This window comes from Carcharhinus amblyrhynchos, chromosome 26 (assembly GCF_965287045.1).
Source record: "Carcharhinus amblyrhynchos chromosome 26, sCarAmb.v2.hapA, whole genome shotgun sequence".
NCBI classification, from domain to species: Eukaryota; Metazoa; Chordata; class Chondrichthyes; order Carcharhiniformes; family Carcharhinidae; genus Carcharhinus; species Carcharhinus amblyrhynchos.
In genome coordinates, this window is record NC_137349.1 from 19,844,415 (window position 1) to 19,866,008 (window position 21,594).

Here is a 21,594-nt window from a genome sequence, read left to right on the forward strand (position 1 = left end):
GGTGCAGCAGGTGGTCAGGAAGGAGAATGGGATGCTGGCCTTCATAGCGAGGGGGATTGAATATAAAAGTAGGGAGGTCTTGCTGCAGCTGTATAGGGCATTGGTGAGGCCGCAGCTGGAGTACTGTGTGCAGTTTTGGGCGCCGCACCTGCGCAAGGATATTTTGGCCTTGGAGGGAGTGCAGAGGAGGTTTACTAGGCTGATACCGGAGTTGAGGGGGTTGAGCTATGAGGAGAGGCTGAATAAACTAGGCTTGTACTCGTTAGAGTTTAGAAGAATGAGGGGAGATCTCATTGAGACGTATAAGATGATGAATGGGATGGATAGGATAGAGGTGGAGAGACTCTTCCCGCTCAAAAAAGACAGTAGGACTAGGGGGCACAGCCTCAAGATAAAGGGGGGGCGGTTTAGAGCGGAGTTGAGGAGGAACTTCTTCACTCAAAGGGTGGTGAATATCTGGAATTCTCTGCCCGTTGAAGTGGTGGAGGCTGCCTCGCTAAATATTTTTAAGAAGCGGGTTGATGGGTTTTTGATAAGAGAGGGGATTAAGGGTTATGGGGAGAGGGCGGGAAAGTGGAACTGAGCCACGACAGATCAGCCACGATCTTATTGAATGGCGGGGCAGGCTCGAAGGGCCAGATGGCCTACTCCTGCTCCTATTTCTTATGTTCTTATGTTCTTAACTAAACTGACCTGCATTGTTTGGGTTTGTGAGGGAACTGTCCATTCCACAACTCATTTTTGTTTGTCCTCCATCCATCAAGCGTTATACAATATTCTAATGGCAAAAAAAAGGTTGACACAAATGCACGACAAAAATATGAAACAGGAAGTAGGATTTTATAAACAGGAAGTCTATAAAAAATGTATTGTAGACATATGTATTTCCAGACAAAATACAATTAAACTGCCACTCATCAGGAAAATAGTAAAATGGAAAAGGAAAGGTAAAGACAAAGCAGCTGGACAGCACAGTCGCACAGTGGTCAGCACTGCTGCCTCACAGCTCCAGGAACCCAGGTTCAATTCCGGCCTTAGTTGACTGTCTGTGTGGAGTTTGCACATCCTCCCCATGTCTGCATGGATTTCCTCCATGTGCTCCACTTTCCTCCCACACTCCAAAGATGTGCAGGTTAGGTGTATTGGGCATGCTGACTTGCCCCTCAGTGTCCCAAGATGTGTAGTTTTGCCAGATTAGCCATGGGAAATGTATGGGGTTACGAGGATAAGGTGGGGGGAGAGGGCCTTGGTGAGATGGTCTGTCAGGGAGTCGGTGTAGATGGCCTCTTCTGCACTGCAGGATATTAATTATTGATTAGCTATTATAATAGAAGTGTAAAGTATGAGTGCGAACTTTGATAATTTATTAATTATGGGATGCATTCGTCTGGAATTCATGCTCCCTTTATTTATCATTTATTAAAATTATGCAAAAACGATATGCATTTATGTAATGGCTTTAATGTAATGTTTGACAGAGGGTCGGGGCTGTGGGGGGGGGTGGTGGGGCGAGTGTAATTTTAACTCTATGGCTGGAATTTTACCATCTTGCCCACCTGGAAATTGGAGTAGGTGAGGGGCAGACAATGAAAAAGTCCGCTGACCTCGGGCGGGATTTTATGATTTCGGGACGAACAAGGTTGTAAAATCCCACCCTACCTTCCTCCAGGGAGGGAGGAGAAATTAAAATACCTGCGGTGCTTACTCATCCTAATGCTGCCCTGCTCACAATTTTAACTCAGGCTTTTGAATGAACGACTAAGCCATCTGCCACCAATGGGGGTCCTTACTGACATAAGCAGATAATGGTCTGATTCCACTGTTGGGCCTCAACTGCTATTTTAACACTGACCTGGGCAAGGAAGTTTGACTTTTCCACCAGGTAAAATTGAGTGAGAAGAAGATTGTGAAAGAGAAGACGGTGGCTTACTTAGTTGTTTTTAAACTTCCTTTATAGGGTCCATGAGGAGCAGGAATCTCCCTCTGGAAACTCACAAGATGTTAAGGTCTTTACTTTCCTGGACTCTGCCCCTTTCCTCTTATAAGAATCTCTGGAAATGCCACCCTTCACCGTACAGGCTGGTGACCACTTCCTACCCACTTCCTCCACCTTCAGGGTGAGCTGGGCTGGAGCATTTGCAATGAGGCCTAGTTAATATAGTCGGAACCTACTCTCTATTGTAAGGGATGGGCTGCTACCCACTCACTCAAAGTCTGCTTGGATGTGAGTTTCGTTTTGAATCTTGATACACTGGAAACAGATATAATCTCGGGCAATAACATGTCAACTTGACATGATATTGTCCAAAGATAAAAAGAAAACTCAGAAGGCCTTACTTGGCTGTGGTACCCATTAAATGGGAAAGATGGACTGGAATTCTCTGATCTCGCCCACGGCTGGAATTAATATGAAGAGTTCTTCCTGGAGACCGTTGTGTAATTGTGTGCTAGTTATATATCAGACCAAGCACCAGATATTATAGTAGATATTTTATGAATATTTCACATAGGTTTCAAAGTCTGTTTTATTTGTAATTTTTATACATTGACTTGAGGTGGCACAGTGGCACCGTGGTTACACTGTGGCACAGCGCTGAGTGCCAAATTCTCCATTCTCACTGGCTGCGGTACAACATTGGAGAATTCCAGCCACTAAATTGAAAAGATTGCCTGCCACACTTATTTTCTCCTTTGAAAACTGGCCACCATAAATTAACCAATCCTAATTAGATCAACTGCCTCTTAGCCCTTTTTACCCCTATCATAGGAAATGGCAAATGGAATTTAATGTTGGCAAGTGTGAGGTGGTCCACTTTGGTAGGAAGAATGGTAGGAAGGACTATTACTTACGTGGCGAAAAACTGCAGCAGGCGACGGTGCAGAGGGACCTCGGGGTCCTTGTGCATGAGTCGCAAAAACCCAGCCTGCAGGTGCAGCAGGTGGTCAGGAAGGCGAATGGGATGCTGGCCTTCATAGCGAGGGGGATTGAATATAAAAGTAGGGAGGTCTTGCTGCAGCTGTATAGGGCATTGGTGAGGCCGCAGCTGGAGTACTGTGTGCAGTTTTGGGCGCCGCACCTGCGCAAGGATATTTTGGCCTTGGAGGGAGTGCAGAGGAGGTTTACTAGGCTGATACCGGAGTTGAGGGGGTTGAGCTATGAGGAGAGGCTGAATAAACTAGGCTTGTACTCGTTAGAGTTTAGAAGAATGAGGGGAGATCTCATTGAGACGTATAAGATGATGAATGGGATGGATAGGATAGAGGTGGAAAGACTCTTCCCGCTCAAAAAAGACAGTAGGACTAGGGGGCACAGCCTCAAGATAAAGGGGGGGCGGTTCAGAACGGAGTTGAGGAGGAACTTCTTCACTCAAAGGGTGGTGAATCTCTGGAATTCTCTGCCCGTTGAAGTGGTGGAGGCTGCCTCGCTAAATATTTTTAAGAAGCGGGTTGATGGGTTTTTGATAAGAGAGGGGATTAAGGGTTATGGGGAGAGGGCGGGAAAGTGGAACTGAGCCACGACAGATCAGCCACGACAGATCAGCCATGATCTTATTGAATGGCGGGGCAGGCTCGAAGGGCCAGATGGCCTACTCCTGCTCCTATTTCTTATGTTCTTATGTTCTTATGTTCATATTGGCAGGCCGTCTACATGCACTTGTATGGACACTGCCACAGAAGACAGCTTGGTAAATGTGCTCCTTTAGCAGGCTAAAAAATCCTGTGGAAAATGATTCTATCATCCCAGAAGTTGCCCTTGTAAAGCAATGCATTAATTTGGACGTTGCTTCTAAATTGATATGGAGTCAAAAGACTTTAGACTCTAAAAACAAATACTTAGAATTTGTCTTTTGACAGTCAGTACTGTGGTTGACATTCTAATGAAAGGATACTGTAGCATCTCTTTTTATATTAATGAGATTACTGAGCAAGATATGTATAAGGTTTTGTGCTCAGAGGTCTCGTATTACTCATGTAAGCTCCCAACGTGTGGCAAAGTCATCTTTAATTCAGATGCAGGTAATTCTACTTTCCAGACCAAGATGCTGCGTGGATCTAGGAGAAAATGCAAAAAGGCAACAAAGTCAGAAGAAAACAAACTGATGGAGAACGGAGTTGCGGATGAAAGTCAAATGAGTCCCACCGTGCAAGGACAGAGGCAGGGTACTGCAGATTCCGGGGTTCCCCTCCCTCCTCCTCCCCCTCCTGCTCCACGGATTAGGCCCAGGCTGATATTTCACACACAGCTGGCTCACGGCAGTCCTACCGGCAGGATTGAAGGCTTCACCAATGTTAAGGAACTGTATGCCAAAATTGCAGAGGTTTTCGACATCTCACCGACAGAGGTGGGTACCCGTAGGGAGAGCAAGCCAACATTTTCTGGTACCCTTTATCAGCTGTGGATTAATCTCCTGGCTTCAATACCGGGATATTGCCAGAGAGAGAAAAGAAAATTCATTTTTGTTCAATGCTGCTCCAAAAGGTTTCAATGAAGAGCTCTTCCTGGAGACCGTTGTGTAATTGTGTGCTAGTTATATATCAGACCAGACACCAGATATTATAGTAGATATTTTATGAATATTTCACATAGGTTTCAAAGTCTGTTTTATTTGTAATTTTTACACATTGACTTGAGGTGGCACGGTGGAACAGTGGTTTACACTGCTGTCTCACAGTGCCAGGGATCCGCGTTCAGTTCCTGCCTTGGATCACTGTCTATGCAGAGTCTGCATGTTCTCCCCGTGTCTTCCTGGGTTTCCTCCAGGTGTTCTGGTTTCCTCCCACAGTTTGAAATGCTGGCTAGGTGAATTGGCCATGCTAAATTCTCCCTTAGTGTACCCGAACAGGCACCGGAGTATGGCAACTCGGGAATTTTTACAGTGACTTCATTGCAGTGTTAATGTAAGCCTTAATGGGATTGAGGGTTATAGATAGGCCTGGTAGGTAGGGATATGATCAGTGCAACTTGTGGGCCAAAGGGCCTGTTTGTGCTGTAGTGTTCTATGTTCTAAGCCAAATTGTGACTAATAAATAAACTTCAACTTTGAATACAGTCAGTGGTTTTCGATGATGTTGCTCTCTCCATGATTTCAGTGGAGAGGTTGCCATGGTTAAAAGTAAACAAACTAACAGAATGTGAGAAAGAAATGCTGGATGAACACATTAGCTTTGGGATTCCTGTTTTGGGGGCTGGTGGAAGAGGCATCCTGATCTCTCTGCCTGAAGAGTGAGGCTTCTCTCTCCCTAATATTAGGCTTGGGGGCTCATTCCTAATGTGAGGGAAAGATACCTCTTACTCACAAAGCTGGCTTGAAAATTGTGCTACTGTAAGACCTTCACAAGCAGAAGAGGGTGGGGGCAGTGGGTGGGGAATGGCGTGTGGCAGTGGGGCAGGATTAGTCATGAAGGGTGGTAGGATTTTTGACAGCAGGAGCAGAGGTGGCTCATGTACTTTTACTGTGGTGTTGGGAGATTCACTCCTGCCCTTTCCAGTCCTAGATTCACATGAGTATTTGGTAAAATTTACATTGTTAACTGGGGCCTGGTTTGCCTGAGGCCACATATCAGTGCCAGGTGATTCAAGGTAAACAGTCATGGAGTGAGCACCTAAAATAGGCATCTGGCCCTTATTTTCGTGTGCAAACTTGTTATAGTCATGGACACTGCTTAGCTATATTTTGACGTTTCCCAATATTGTAGGCAGTGCACTTCTAGTTCATCATGGAGTTACACTTACTGGCCACCATATTAGAGACAATTAATACCCCAAAATGGCACTCCATAGCTAAATGGCCATTATGTGATAATACAGTAATATTTTCAATAGTAGTCTCTACACTTGTATATTACATTTGCTTCTGATAGAGACAATATCACATTCAGATACCAACAAAGTCCAGACTGTGCAATGGTCAGTTAGGACCACTGGTTGCATAAATGTTGCTTTGCCACTCATCACCAAATGTCAGTTCAACGTTTACCAACTATAACTTGGGCATCTATCATCAGAATCCAGCTGGTACAGAACAAGTGCTATCAGGCCTCCCTTTCCTTTGCCGAAACAGTTCACATCCTCGCGTGGTCCTGTTTTTTTCTCTACTATCTACAGTGGCATTGCTGCAAAAGAGGCATTATTTGTCAAAGCTTTTCATAATGCACTCATCAGGACATTCGCAAGAAAGAATGTGAAGGAAATGAACAATTTATGCTGTAAGAGAAGAGAGTGCTGATTGGTTGGCAAGTGGACTTTACCAATCAGTGTGGACTTTACCCCTGACATGTGAATGTTCTGATGAGTACAAGATGAAAAGCTTTGACAAAATATCTCTTTTTTTTCAGCAACACTCCATTTCTGCACTGCCAAATGACCAATAACAAAGGCCTTAAATTCCTCTCATTTGTCCCTTTATTCATTACCACCAACAAGTGAGAGGGGCTGACAGATTTCTTTGTCACCAACATGGGGACCAGCTTGTCCAAAGTGTCTATTGCACATCAAAGTGTCTATTGTCGCATTGCACCCCCCCCGCCCCACGTCCAACTCTTCCCCTTGCCCACCAATCCAAAATTCCTTTAGTTTCATCTCTCTCTTTAAAAGCTCAAAATCTGTCTTTCTTAAGTTTCCCTTCTGTTATTTTGCAGGTGATCCAAACATTGGAGTTATAGATAGTTATTGATAAGATGCCATTGGCTCAACAGTGGCTGGAGGAGTTCAGTGCCCATAATGGCCTATTTTAGTTTGAAAAGAAAAATGACAGCTATAATTCTACTCTGAATGGAAGACAGCTCGGCACTGTGGATGAGTGGAGAGACTGACGGGTACAGGTGCTCAGAACATTAAAACTTGTGGTTAATGTAGAAACTAGGCCCCCCACCCCTCCCCCCACACTGCTGTTTCCGGCGATGGAGTTGGCTCACACCTCCTATCTGTAGGGTCTGGCAGGCCTGCCAAAGTCAACAGCCCATTTACGTCACACATCAGTTCAAGGCCAACATCTGGAGGATATTTGATGCATGAGACTTCGTCTTCAACTTTCTTGAGATCTTACAGGGGGGACAATGATTTTTAGATCCTGCCCCTAAAATATAGCCACATAGAAGAACCTGAGAAGAGGAAGGTAACAGTTGGGATGACCAAATTTCAGAGATAAGAGCTTCTTGGTGATACGAAAGACGCTTGCTCTGCTTCCAGAGTATGTAAGAATCAGCAATAATGTTAGATAAAGCTAACATTGTTCTTCCAAGTGTGTGCTGGGCAAGTATTCTAGCCACAGGTGCCAGACCTCCAGTCTAACTGCTATTGCTGACACGGATGATAATATTTCTCGTGTACTTTGGATGGCTGTTTAAAGGAATTGATCAAAGAGCAATAAGTTTAATGTTTATTTATTAGTGTTACAAGTAGGCTTACATTAACACTGCAATGAAGTTACTGTGTAAATCCCCTAGTCGTCACACTCCAGCGCCTGTTCGGATACACTGAAGGAGAATTTAGTAATGCCAATACACTAACCAACACATCTTTCTGACTGTGGGAGGAAACCGGAGCACCCGGAGGAAACCCACGCAGACAAGAGGAGAATGCACAAAACTCCACACAGATAGTGACCCAAGCTGGGATTTGATCTGATTTATTGTTGTCACATGTATTAGTATGCAGTGAAAAGTGTTGTTTCTTGTGCGCTATACAGACAAATTTACCGTTCATAGAGACGGAAAGGAGAGACCACAGAATATAGTGTTACAGTCATAGCTAGGGTGTAGAGAAAGATCAACTTAGTGCGAGGTAAGTCCATTCATAAGTCTGATGGCAGCAGGGAAGAAGCTGTTCTTGAGTTGAATTGAACCGAATTAAATTGAATTCGCCCAGGTCCCTGGTGCTGTCGGGTGGCAGTGCTAACCACTGTGCCACTGTGCTCACACTGTTACCAGGCCACCAACAAGTTATTTCCTGCAAGCTAGAACAAAGGTGTACACAAGCCTCATTTCTTCAGGAAATCCTAGATCAAAGTTATCCGTTCACTCATCTATTTCATTTAGCTTTTACCTGCATCAAATGTGACTCTGGAGCAGACAACCGACAGGCAGAGGTACTCACCTGAAAATACTTGAGTATTAAATTAAATGAAAGAGTAATAATGACTTGTAGAAGAGGGAGAAGGAAGAAAAGAAAAATAAACTCAAGCAGATATAAAGGAGTACAAATTCAGAGGCACTAAAATCTGAAAGAGAATAAAACAATTTGAAAGTATTGAAGAAAGTGTGAAGAAAGGAAGACAATTTGTTTTACCAATGGGGCACAGTTGTTAGCATTGCTGCCTCACAATGCCAGGGACACAGGTTCAATTTTGGCCTTGGGTCACTGTCTGTGTGGAGCTTGCAGTTTCTCCTCGTGTCTGCGTGGGTTTCCTCCGAGTGCTCCGGTTTCCCCCCACACTCCAAAGATGTGCGGGTTAGGTTGATTGGCCATGCTGAATTGATCTGATTTATTAGTATTATTAGTATACAGTGAAAAGTATTGTTTCCAGTGTGCTATATAGACAAAGCATGCCGCTCATAGAGAAGGAAATGAGAGAGCGCAGAATGTAGTGTTACAGTCATAGCTAGGGTGTAGAGAAAGATCAATTGACTGCAGTGTCAGGGGGATTAGCAGGGTAAATGTGTGGGGTTACGGGAATGATGCTTGGGTGGGATTGTTGTTGGTGCAGACTCAATGGCCCGAATGGCTTTTTTCTGTACTGTAGGGATTATATGATATACTGGAGAAAGCCGCCATTGGGTCGACAGCTTTAACATCATTCCTCATGCTCGCTGCGCCATTCTGCCAAAGAAACCCAAGAAAATTGCCCCAAAGACCTCTTTAGAAAGGATATCAGTTTCAAAAAAAACATTGACGTTTTTACATATCCCTTTATTCAAGTGTGTTATTAGAATTTGTCATGTTTGAATAATTAATGTGCTTGATGACATTATACAGAAACAAAAAAAATGGCAAAACAATGTCATAATTCACAGCAATTCCTCAAGGTCACTGAACCATCACCATATAATAATAATGGTGGCTTCTAACTATAGGTTGTGCTAACCACAATTACATATTGAAAAGTTCAAGATGAAGCAGCACTAATCCGTAAACATTTTCATTTTGTTTTGCCCTGGCATGGGCTCATTTGTGATTTAAGTGTGCATTGTTTTTGTTAACTCATAAGAAACAGCTGCAGCCTGTTACTTACTTGCACAGTCAGAGACTCAATATTGTCAGAACTGTGAGATTAAATGGTCAAAGTGGTATTTCCAGTTTTAACTGTCAGCCGTAATGTGTCGGCAGAAAATTCCTATGGTGGATTTCAACTGACTGATCAACCTATTTGTTTAACACCCAGAGGAACTAGCAGTACAAAAATGAAAAGGTCCAGAAATCGTGGTGAAGAGATAAGGGAATTAGGATAAAAGTGTGCGTTCAATCCTGCAGCAGGCAAAGTGATTTCAGAATGACCTATATGGTCGCACATTAATGTGTTCATGGGATTCAAATTAAAATGTAGGTCAAAGTTAGTCTTATGTATGCTTGCTTATTAAACTCAGAATAACTGTCGCTTGCTGAGGGATTGTAACATAGGGCAGTTTATGATGCTCAGTGTGATGGATTCAGGAGGAAGTGTTAGTAAGATGGGGATGGTAATACTACAGGCAGGATTTTTCCAGCCGCCCTCACATCAAAACTGGAAAATCCAGCCTGAGGTCAACGGACATTTGCGTGGTCCATCTCCAGCCCACTACAATTCCCATGGCAGGTAAACATCCCCCCCCATAAATATCTTCATGATAAACCTATTAAACATATTTAAGTGAAGCGATGCCCTTATGATATTATCATTAGACTATTAATCCAGAAACTCAGCTAATGTTCTGCGGACCCAGATTCAAATCCCATCATGGCAAATGGTGGAATTTGAGTTTAAAAAAAATCTGGAATTAAGAGCCCACTGATGACCATGAAACCATTGTCAATTGTCGGAAAAACCCATCTGGTTCACTCATGTCCTTTCGGAATGGAAATCTGCTGTCCATACGTGGTCTGGCCTATATGTGACTCCAGTGTCACAGCAATATGTTTGACACTCAACTGCCCTCTGAAATGCCATGCAGTTCAGAGGCAACTAGGTATAGGCAATAAATGCTGGACAGCCAGTGACGCACATGTCCATGACCGAATAAATAAAAGATAAGAATTTCTGTTATGCCTTCAGCAATATTAACCAACTGGCTGTTCTTCTATGACTCATAAACAATAGTACTCATTGTGGTATTATTTCAGTGGTAATGTAACACTATACTATTATTGTTCTTATTACAATCTGTGCCATCAATGATACTCTCATCTTTATTTTCAGGCCCTTTTGTTTATTCTTTCACAGACTGTGGGGCACCTTTGTCTAGGTCAGCATTTGTTGCCCATCCCTAATTGCCCTTGGTGAAAGTGAGCAGTGTCCTTGAGCCGCTGCAGTTCATGTGGTGTAGGTACACCCACAGTGCTGTTGGGAAGGGCAAGTTAGGAAGTTCACAGAATTGCTACATCTCAGAAGGAGGCCATTTGGCCCATCATGTCTGCACGGGCTCTCCAAATGAGCATCATAAATTAGTGCCATTCCCCTGTCTTTTCCCTGTACCCCTGCACATTGTTTCTATTCAAGTAATCATCTAATGCCCTCTTGAATGCCTCAATGGAACCTGCCTCTACCACACTTCCAGGCAGTGCATTCCAGACCTGAACCATCTGTTGTGTGAAAAAATATTTTTTTCACATCACATTTGCTTCTTTTGCAAATCATTTTACATCTATGCTTCTCTTTGATTCTTTTCCAAGGAATCTACTCTGTCCAGCTTCCTCTTGCTTTGGAACATCTCTATCAAATCTCCTCTCAGCCTTCTTCTCTCCAGGGAGAACAGTCCGATCTCTCCAATCTATCCTCATAACTGAAGTTTCTCATTACTGGAACCGTTCTCGGAAACCTCTTCTGCTCTCTCTCCAATGCGTTCACATTCTTTCCATAATGCGGCACCCAGAACAGTGTACAATATCCCAGCTGAGGTCTAACTAGTATCTTGTGTAAGTTCGCTCACCTGAGGAAGGAACAACACTCCGAAAACTTGTGATTCCAAATAAACCTGTTGGACTTTAACCTGGTGTTGTGAGACTTCTTACTGTGTTTACCCCCGTCCAACGCCAGCATCTCCACATCATGCCTATTAATAAAACCCAGAATACTCTATATGTTATTAACCTGCTCTCTCCACCAGTCCTGTCCTGGTCCTGCAGAAAATAATTATAAAAACAGAGGTAACTTTCCAGCTCAATCTGACTGAATAAATATGTACATGCCCATATAATCATGCCTGTAATCATATAAATCTTGCAGCTGGAACACAAACCTTTATCTTTCTGGTGAGCACTGAACATTTCCACTGTGTTTATGACGTATTTTAAGTGCTTCCTTTAACTTGTCCCAGCAGATTCCCTTCTGCACCGTGTTTATGACAAATTTTAAGTGTTTCCTTTTACTTGTCCCAGCAGATTCTCTTCTGCACATTAAACACTCACAAAGTCGACATGCAAAAGTTATTGGGAGGCCAGATTGGACTAGAGGACTTTATCTTTGCCCATGTGAAAGGACAACTGAAGGAAGTGGAGGTGACAAAATCAGAGGATGCTCTTGGCCTGACCATCACGGACAATGGAACGGGCTATGCCTTCATTAAGGTACCAGAAGTATAGTTTGTGGACACTGTCCTGCAAGTATGGCTCAATAAATCATGCTTTGGGGGTGGGGAGGTCAGAAGGATGTAAAGAATGAGGTAGATAAAAAGAGGATTATAGTTGCGGAAGATGGGGGGAGAGGAATTTTCTCTCCCTTCCCACCAGCAGGGGATCTTCTGATCCTGGTGAAGGCGATTCCCCTCCTGCCGCGGTGGGTCCTCTGGCGAAGAGCGGGCGAGCCACGCAAAACACCATTGATTTTGGCGTGACTGGAAAATCCTATCGGTGGCCAATGGCAATTCTCCTCTTCTGCTGGAAAACACCCTGAGGGGAACAGGGGACGGGGGTGGGGGGAGCAAATTCTGCTTTTAGTTATAAAGCTCTTCCCTAATGTTCGACAGAAACTAAACAAAATAGGTAAGAAACTTAAAATGACTCAACCTTGAATTGTGCCCATGATGCGGGACAGGGTTTTTATGTCGCAGGTTGGCACAAGCTGGCCCTGTGTGGGCGGTGTTTCGCTGGCAAGTCCAATTTAAAGGGATGTGTTTAAATAAAGGAAGTTGTCAGCACAGCCACAAGTAGTTGTTATGGCATTGTGAAGCTTTGATAGCACTTTCAGATATCTGTCAGTCTGCCCGGGTTCAGGAATGAAGAGGAATGTCTTCAATGAGCACATTGAGGTTGGCCTATCGGAGTATGAACCACCTGATTAAGGATCCAATTGATAGGCCAATCGGGGAGTCTTTGCTTCGTACTTAACTGGCCGTGTCAGTTCTTCTGACACCCTGGATAGAGACTGCTAACTAGTAACTCACTGTGTACTCATAAATAAAGGGATTTTGTTGACGGGATTTCTGCAGACTTATTACAAGAGCCATGTGAAATGAAAGGAAAACCCAATGAAGGATCACAAACACTGATTCCATGAGCAAAGGTAGCTGTCTGAAAGACAATTGAAAACACTTGGAGCTGTATTGGGGGAAATCTTATCAAAAAATGGCAGAGTATTGTTTCTGGTGAGAAAAAAGTGTATTTCTCTCCAGAGAAACTGGTCGGATTTGTCTCCAGATTCTACCAAATTCTACCAAAAATAATCAAGAGGGCACGATTCATACAGTCATAGAGTGCGGTGGGGCTTAAGCATGTTGGCAAAACCCGACTGCTCAAAGATCGGACAGCCATCTTTAAAGGGTGTCACGATTAGAACTGCAATTAACCTCCCACCTACCCCGCCACTGAGGCCTCAGGGGGTCCCCTCCCCTCCCCCAATGGGAGTGAGCATTTACTCTGACCCCCTGCAATCATTGCGCCCCCTCCCCTCCTCTCCCCAGCACAATCATTGGCTGCTACCTTCCCACAGTCAGAACTGACAGCCTCCCGTTCAATGGCCATTCTGGCATCCCTTGCTCGTCGAATCATTGGTGGCCCCCAATCACGCTGCATGAATTCCAACCCCCTAGTGAGGCTCCCACTGGCACCCGCTCACTGACACAGGTTTGCACTGCCAGGTTCTCACTGCCAGCGTGTCACTGCCAGGTGTCAAAGGGCACTGTCGGGGGCACTCTCTTTTGGAGTGGCAGGTGGTGATTAGTGGAGTCTATAGTGCTTGGGCCCCAGCTATTCACAATACACGTCAATGATTTGGGCGAGTTAACCAAATGTAATATTTCCAAGTTTGCTGACAACACAAAACATGGTGGGAATGTTGGGGGTGAAGAGAATGTTAAGAGGCTTCAAGGTGATTTAGACAAGTTGAGTGAGTGGGCAAATACATGGCAGGTGCAGTATAGCATGGATGCATGTGAAGGTATCCACTTTAATAGAAGAACAGAATGACTGAGTCCTATTTAAATAGTGATAGATTGGGGAATGTTGACGTAAAAAGGGTGTTCTGGTATACCAATCACTGAAAGCAAGCATTAAGGTGTAGCAAGCAGTCAGGAAGGCAAATAGTATGTTAACTTTCATTGCAAGAGCTCTTGCACACAAGAGCAAGGATGTCTTACTACAGCTGTACAGGGCCTTGGTGAGACAACACCTAGAGTATTGTGAGCAGCTTTGGTCTCTTTCTCTAAGAAAGGATACATTTGTCATAGAGGAAGTGCAGCAAAAGTTCATCAGGCAGCCAGATGAGAAGAGATTGGGTCAACTGTGCCTGTATTGATTGGAATTTAGAAAATTGAGAGACGTTCTAATTGAAATGTATAAAATTCTGTCAGAACTGGACAGACTGGATGCAGAGATATTGCTCCTCTGTCTATGGAAGATCTAGAACCAGGGTCACAGATTCAGGATATGGGGTTGGCCATTTAGGACAGAGATGGGGAGAAAATCCCTCACACAGAGGGTTGTTAACCTATGGAATTCTCTACCACGGGAGGGTGTGAAGGCCAAGCCACTGAATATTTAAGAAGGAAGTAGATTTCTAGACTCTAAAGTTATTAAGAGCCATGGGGAGAGCGTGAGAGCATGGCGTTGAGATAATGGATCAGCCGTAATCATATTGAATGGCGGTGCAGGCCCGAAGGGCCAAATGGCCTACTCCTGCTCCTGTTTTCTACGTTTCTATGTTCCACAGCTGAACAAACTGAACAAATGGATTTTGATTGGGATAATAAACCAGGAGAAAGTATTTTGCATTAAATCTCTCTGCAAAATAATCTCCTAATGATACCAAAGCTAACAACCAATCTCAGTACTCCAATATTTTGAAACATTTAACTGATTAAAGTTAAAGTTCTGCTGCTTGAAGCAGATGTAACATAATGGGCGCAATCTCATGACCTCGCCCAGCTCGACTTTTGGCAAGATGAGGTGGTAAGATCAGGCAGGGAGCAAAAAACGAGAGACACACCCAGTTTCTTGCTTCCCCTGATTGTACCGGCCCTGTTTCAGCTTCGTGTCCAGGCTATCTATTTTTACCACCTTGTCGGTCGAGCTACTCCCTTGGCGAAATTCATGGATGGTCTCCACCAACGGAAACCAGACATGATGACCTTGCCAGGGGAATCAGCGGCCATTGAAGCCCACCTAAGTGCTCAGGGGCAAGATCAGGCAATGCCCATGATGCAGTGCCAGCTGGTAGTGCCCACCTAGCAACCTAGCAGTGCCCACCTGGCATCCTGGCACTCCTACCCTGCACACTGGCACTGACCACAGGGCACCATAACTGTTTTAGGGCATTGCCAAGGAGGTGGGGCTTGAGTGGGGGCGGAGCTATGATAAGGAGGGGGAAGGAGAGCTCTGCAGGGATGGGAGGGAAGGGGAGAACTCTACCAGGGTGGGAGGGAAGGGGGCATCTGCCAGGGTGGGAAGAAAGGAGTACTCTCCTGGAGGTGTGGGGGCGATTGGAGTGGGGGGAGGGAATACTGCAGAGGGGGAGCTCTGCAGATGGGGTGATCAGCCCTATCTGCAGATATGTGTGGGATGGGTGGGAGGGTAAACTAGAACATTACAGCGCAGTACAGGCCCTTCGGCCCTCGATATTGCGCCGACCAGTGGAACAAATCTAATGACCCTCTAACCTAAACTATTCCAATGTTATCCATATGCCTATCCAATGACCATTTGAACGCCCTTAAAGTTGGCGAGTCCACAACTGCTGCAGGCAGGGCATTCCACACCCTTACTACCCTCTGAGTAAAGAACCTACCTCTGACATCCATCCAATATTTATCACCCCTCAATTTAAAGCTATGTCCCCTCATGTTAGCCATCACCATCCGAGCAAAAAGGCTCCCACTGTCCACCCTATCTAATCCTCTGATCATCTTGTATGCCTCAATTAGGTCATCTCTTAACCTTCTTCTCTCTAATGAAAACAACTTCAAATCCCTTAGCCTTTCCTCATAAGACTTTCCCACCATACCAGGCAACATCCTGATAAACCCCCTCTGCACCCTTTCCAATGCTTCCACATCTTTCTTATAATGCGGTGACCAGAACTGTACACAATACTCCAAGTGCGGCAACCCCAGAGTTTTGTGCAGTTGCAACATGATCTCATGGCTCCGAAATTCAATCCCTCTACCAATAAAAGCTAACACACCGTATGCCTTTTTAACAACCTTATCAACCTGGGTGCCAACTTTCAGGGATCTATGCACATGTACACCGAGATCTCTCTGCTCGCCGACACTACCAAGAGTCCTTCCATTAGCCCTATATTCTGTAATCCTGTTACTCTTTCCAAAGTGAATCACCTCACACTTTTCCACATTAAACTCCATTTGCCACCTCTCAGTCCAGCTCTGCAGCTTATCTATGTCCCTCTTCAAACTGTAACATCCATCCTCACTGTCTACAACTCCTCCAACTTTAGTGTCATCCACAAATTTACTAACCCATCCTCCTACACCCTCATCTAGGTCATTTATAAAAATGACAAACAGCGTTGGCCCCAAAACAGATCCCTGCAGTACACCACTAGTAACTGAACACCAGGTTGAATATTTCCCATCAACCACCACCCTCTGTCTTCTATCAGCTAGCCAATTCCTGATCCAAACTGCTAAATCACGCTCAATCCCATGCATCCGTACACTGGCCCAGGACTTGATCTGCATGGGGGAATGGGGAGGTTTCCTGATGCATGTGGGGCAAGTGGAGCCAGCAACAGGAAATCTCCCAGCACACTGGAAGACGGGGACCCTGCATAATGGCACCCATGAAGCTCAGCAGCCGGTGTCCCTGGTATGCTCAGGCTCCAGTTATTACCACCCTCTCCCCCGTTTTTGCCATAAGAACACAACTCGCCCAGAAGTAGGCCCCTCGTTTTCTCGCTCATTCTGCTGTTTCATTAAGTTGCACATCCAATGTGATCACTGGCTGAGTGACTTTTGCATGTTTCCTATGTGAGTAAGTATTGCATTGAACAAGAAAAGGAACTGTTGAAGTGGGTTTAATGAGCAGTGGCTGCTAAATTACTGCCAGAACACTTGTGTTAATAACTTTAGTACGCACAGGGTAAGAAAGTGTGGAAAAGTTGCTGCTCATTTTATTGCAATGTGCTACATTCCAGTAGTTTGGAACACATCCTCATAGACTTTTATGTGACACTGCTGATCTTTTCTCATTCTTTTCCCTGGGTTTTGCTGACACTGTTTTGCATAACTTGATTCTACATTATCAGAGAAAAGGTTTTATGTTCTTTTGGGACTAAATTGCCCTAATTATATATTGTATAGATTTCTGAGTAAAACATGATTGTAAAAAATAAAAAAAAGTTTATCTATTAGTGTCACAAATAGGCTTGCATTAAAAACAACAAAGAACAAAGAAAAATACAGCATATAAGCATGACCTTTGGCCTTCAAGCCTGTGCTGATCATGATGCCCAAACTAAACTAAATAAAACCTTCTGTCCTTACTCGGTCCATATCCCTCTATTCCCTCCCTATTCATGTACCCAGCCAGATGCCTCTTAAGGCCACTGGTGTGTCTGCTTCCATCACCTCCTTTGGCAGCGCTCTGTGTGAAAAGCTTCCCCTGCACATCTCCCTTAAACTTTCCCCCTCTCACTTTGAACCTGTGCCTCCTTGTAATTGACACTTCCACCGTGGGAAAAGGCCTCTGACTATCCACCCTGTCTATGCCTCTCATAATTTTGTTGACGTCTATCAGGTCACCCCACAGCCTCCATATTTCTGTTGACATTGCAATGAAGTTACTGTGAAAATCCCCTAGTCGCCACATTTGGGTGCCTATTTGGGTACACTGAGGGAGAATTTAGCACGGTCAATGCACCTAACCAGCACGTTATTCAGACTGTGGGAGGGAACCGGATCACCCGGAGGAAACCCACGCAGATAAGGGGAGAACGTGCAGACTCTGTATAGACAGTGACCCAAGGTAGACTCAAACCCGGGTGCCTGGGGTTGTGAGGCAGCTACGCTAACCAGCTACGCTCCATTGTGCCACCCTACAACGGAAACAATTTCCAATGTGAGCACGAAGTAATCATTAAGCAAAGCCATCATCTCATCTCTGGGTGAGGTTGAATTTTGTTTTTACATGGAAAGGGACAGCCTTTGAGCTTAATTGTCAGCTAAAGTCAGATTAATGATTTCCTCCTGTTGTTACTTGATAAATTGCATAAAGTGTGCCTCTCTTAACTTTGCTGATCATTACGGAAAAATGATTTCTTTCAGATGGCTAATTAAACTTTTTTTTAACTAAACAATAATTTTTGATTTCTCAGCGGATAAAAGAAGGCAGCACCATTGACAGAATCAAAACCGTCTGTGTCGGAGACCACATAGAGGGAATAAACAACCAAACAATAGTAGGTTGCCGACATTACGAAGTTGCCAAGATGTTGAAAGATTTGCCCAAAGGTCAACCGTTCATACTTGGATTAGTGGAACCAAGAAAGGCTTTTGGTGAGTCAATCAGCAAAACAGTCCACGTTCAAATCAAATGCCTTTAGTATCTTCCATATCAGGCAATATTTATTTTTAGACTACATTCTTGATCTATTCTCAAGAAACAAAATCCAACATGTGATGTGCTATCATCCATTAATGGATGACTTGGAAGAGCTTCTGTAATTGTAACATTTGTTACATTTGCTTCATTACTCTCGGAGTTACCATCCATTTCAAGGTTGGATTCAAAATGCCCTGACTGTTGAACGCAATTCCATTATGACGCTGTGAGCAAAGGATCAGATACTCCGCATTAGCCAGTAGATAAACATTTTGTTTTCTTAGTTGTGAATCTGTTGCTGATGGCTGTGTTAGAGGGAACTATAGAAGCATTGGATCCCTACAGTGCAGAATGAGGCCATTTGACCCATTGGGTGGGATTTTCTGGCTGTGCTCGCCACAAGACACAAAAAGCACGCTCAAGGTCAACGGAACTTTGCGTAGTTCATGACCCATTGCGGGCGGGAAAGGAAAATTCCGCCCATTGTTCCTGCGCCAACTCTCTCCAACCCACCCTATTTCCGTAACCCCACACATTTACCATGGCCAATCTACCTAATTTAGAAAGGCAAATTAATGTGGATGCTGGAATCTGAAACCAAAAGAGAAAATGCAGGAAAATCGCAGCATCTATAAGGAGAGAAAAGAGCTGATGTTTCAAGTCCAGATGAGCCTTTGTCAAAGCTAAAAGGCATAGAAAGCAGGAGATATTTGTACTGCAGGAGGAGGAAATGAAAGATGAGTCATAGCCACAAAAACCAGGGGAAAAGGCTGCCAATAGCATCCACAGAGGGAATAAAAGGTGTGAATGGCCAAACGGCAGAGAAGCTGAAATAAGTTGTGCCTACCCTGAAAAAGTGCTGCTCTTCTCTCCAACAGGATTTCCGTATGTCTCTCCTCCACCCAATCCATCTTCACTGCTTTCCATTTCTCTCTTAGTGTTAGCTTCCTTCATTTTACTTTCCTGCTCCACTCTTTCCTCCTCCTTTATCCCCCCTTCCCTTGCCTTTTCACCCCCTTTTACTTCCCCTTATCTAAATTTTACCTTTCTCATCCATCCACCACCCATCCCCCCACTTTCCCCAACAACTTCATCTGTCACAGCTTAACCTCTGATTTCTTCTTCTGCGCCCTTTGGCCATTCGCACCTTTTATTCTCTCTGTCGACTGCTATTGGCAGCCTTTCCCCTGGTATTTGTGGCTCTGGCTCATCTTTCATTCCCTCACCCTGCAGTATAAATATCTCCCACTTTCTATGCCTTTTAGTTTTGACAAAGGATCATCTGGATTCGAAACATCAGCTCTTTTCTCTTCTTACGATGCTGCTGAGATTTTCCAGCATTTTCTCCTTTGGTACCTAATTTACGCATCTGGGGACAATTTAGCATGGCCAATCCATCTAACCTGTACATTTTTGGACTGTGGGAGGAAACTGGAGCACCTGGAGGAAACCCACGCCGACACGTGGAGAATGTGCAGACTCTGCACAGACAGTGACCCGAGGCCGGAGTTGAACTTGGGTCTTTGGTGCTGTGAGGCAGCAGTGCTAACCACTGTGCCACCATGGGTAAGATATACGGTAACTGGGCTTGTTGTTTTTGTGAGGGATAATGCATTCATAACAAACACAGTGAAATACAAAAAGGTTAATTCATAACTTATTTTAATTCATGAAGCTGCCCATAGCAGAGTGCAGTGTCCTGGGGGGTGAATTTAAAGGTTCCCTGTGCTAGCTGGCTCCATGCCACCTGTCACTGGAGGAGTACCCCCAGCTTGGCAATGCTAATATCTAACTCCTTCTGCGGCTTACAATGTTAGCATTCATTTCTAGAGAGCTAGAATACAATAGCTGGGATGTACTGCTGAGGCTGGATAAGGCTCTGGTCAGATCCCATTTGGAATATTGTGAGCAGCTTTGGGCCCCATACCTAAGAAAGGATGTGTTGGCCTTGGAGCGGGTCCAGAGGAGATCATGAGAATGATCCCAAGAATGAACGGTTTGTCATATGAGGAGCGATTGAAGAGTTTGGACCTATATTGGAAGGAATTTAGAAGGACGAGCTGGGGGGGGGATCTAATTGAAGATTACAGAATACTGAGAAGCATGGATAGAGTGGTCGTGAAGAGGATGTTTCCACTAATGGGAGAGGCTAGAATTCGAGGGCACAACCTCAGAGTGAAGGGACACAGTTAAAACTGAGATGAGGAGGAATTTCTTCAGCCAGAAGGTGGTGAATCTGTGGAACTCATTGCCACTGAGGGCTGTGGAGGCCAGGTCATTGAATATCTTTAAGATAGAGATAAATAGGTTCTTAATCAATAAGGGGATCAAAGGTTACGGGGAGAAGGCAGGAGAATAGGGAAGAGAATCATATCAGCCATGATTGAATGTGGAGCAGACGTGATGGGCCGAATGGCCTAATTATGGTCTATTGTCTTACATAGAAAGTATTCTATGCTGTCTTGGAACAATGTCAAAAAGTAATGATGATGTACAATGCTTGTAGTGACATCCCTCAGGAAAAAAACATAGCAACATAGAAGATAGGAGCAGGAGGAGGCCATTTGGCCCTTCAAGCCTGCTCCACCATTCATGGCTGAGCATCCAACTCAATAGCCTAATCCTGCTTTTTCCCCATAACCTTTGATCCCATTTGTCCCAAGTTGCTATAACCAGCCACCTCTTGAATACATTCAATTTTTTGGCATCAACTACTTCCTGTGGTAATGAATTCCACAGGCTCACCACTCTGGGTAAAGAAATGCTCCCTCATCTCCATCCTAAATGGTCTATCCTGAATCCTTTGACTGCGATCCCTTGTTCTGGACTACCCCACCATCGGGAACATCCTCCCTGCATCTATCCTGCCTAGACCTGTTAGAATTTTATAAGTCTCTGTGAGATCTCCCCTCATTCATCTGAACTCAAGCAAAAACAATCCTAACCTAGTCAATCTCTCCTCATACATCAGTCCCGACATCCCTAGAACCAGCCTGGTAAACTTTCGCTGCACTCCCTTGACAGCAAGAACATCCTTCTCAGAAAAGAAGACAATATTTTAGATGTGGCCTCACCAAGGTCCTGTATGTTTGCAACAACACATCCCTGCTCCTGCACATGAAACCTCTTGCAATGAAGGCCAACATGCCATTTTCCTTCTTTACTGCCTGCTGCACCTACATGCTTATCTTCAGTGACTGGTGCACAAGGACACCTAGGTCCTGCTGCACAATTTGCAGCCATTCGGGCAGTAATCTGACTTCTTGTTTTTGTTTCCAAAGTAAATAATCTCACACTTGTCCAAATTATACTGCATCTGCCATTGAGTAACCCACTCACCCAACCTGTCCAGATCATTCTGAAGGATCTCTGCATCCTCGTCACAATTCACCCTCCCACCCAACCTGGTT

The 21,594-nt window shown here is 44.5% G+C and overlaps 1 protein-coding gene across 1 annotated transcript in view; it reads left to right on the forward strand.

Annotated features, from left to right (window-relative positions):
• Positions 1 to 4,040: 4,040 nt before the first annotated feature.
• The window catches only part of LOC145358562 (PDZ domain-containing protein GIPC3-like), a 60,875-nt gene continuing 43,321 nt past the window's right edge, over positions 4,041 to 21,594 (forward strand). The window contains exons 1-3 of the mRNA XM_080212721.1: positions 4,041 to 4,343; positions 11,573 to 11,758; positions 17,958 to 18,138. Of these exons, the coding sequence (XP_080068847.1) occupies positions 4,041 to 4,343; positions 11,573 to 11,758; positions 17,958 to 18,138 (670 nt within the window). The remainder of the gene's footprint in view (positions 4,344 to 11,572; positions 11,759 to 17,957; positions 18,139 to 21,594) is intronic.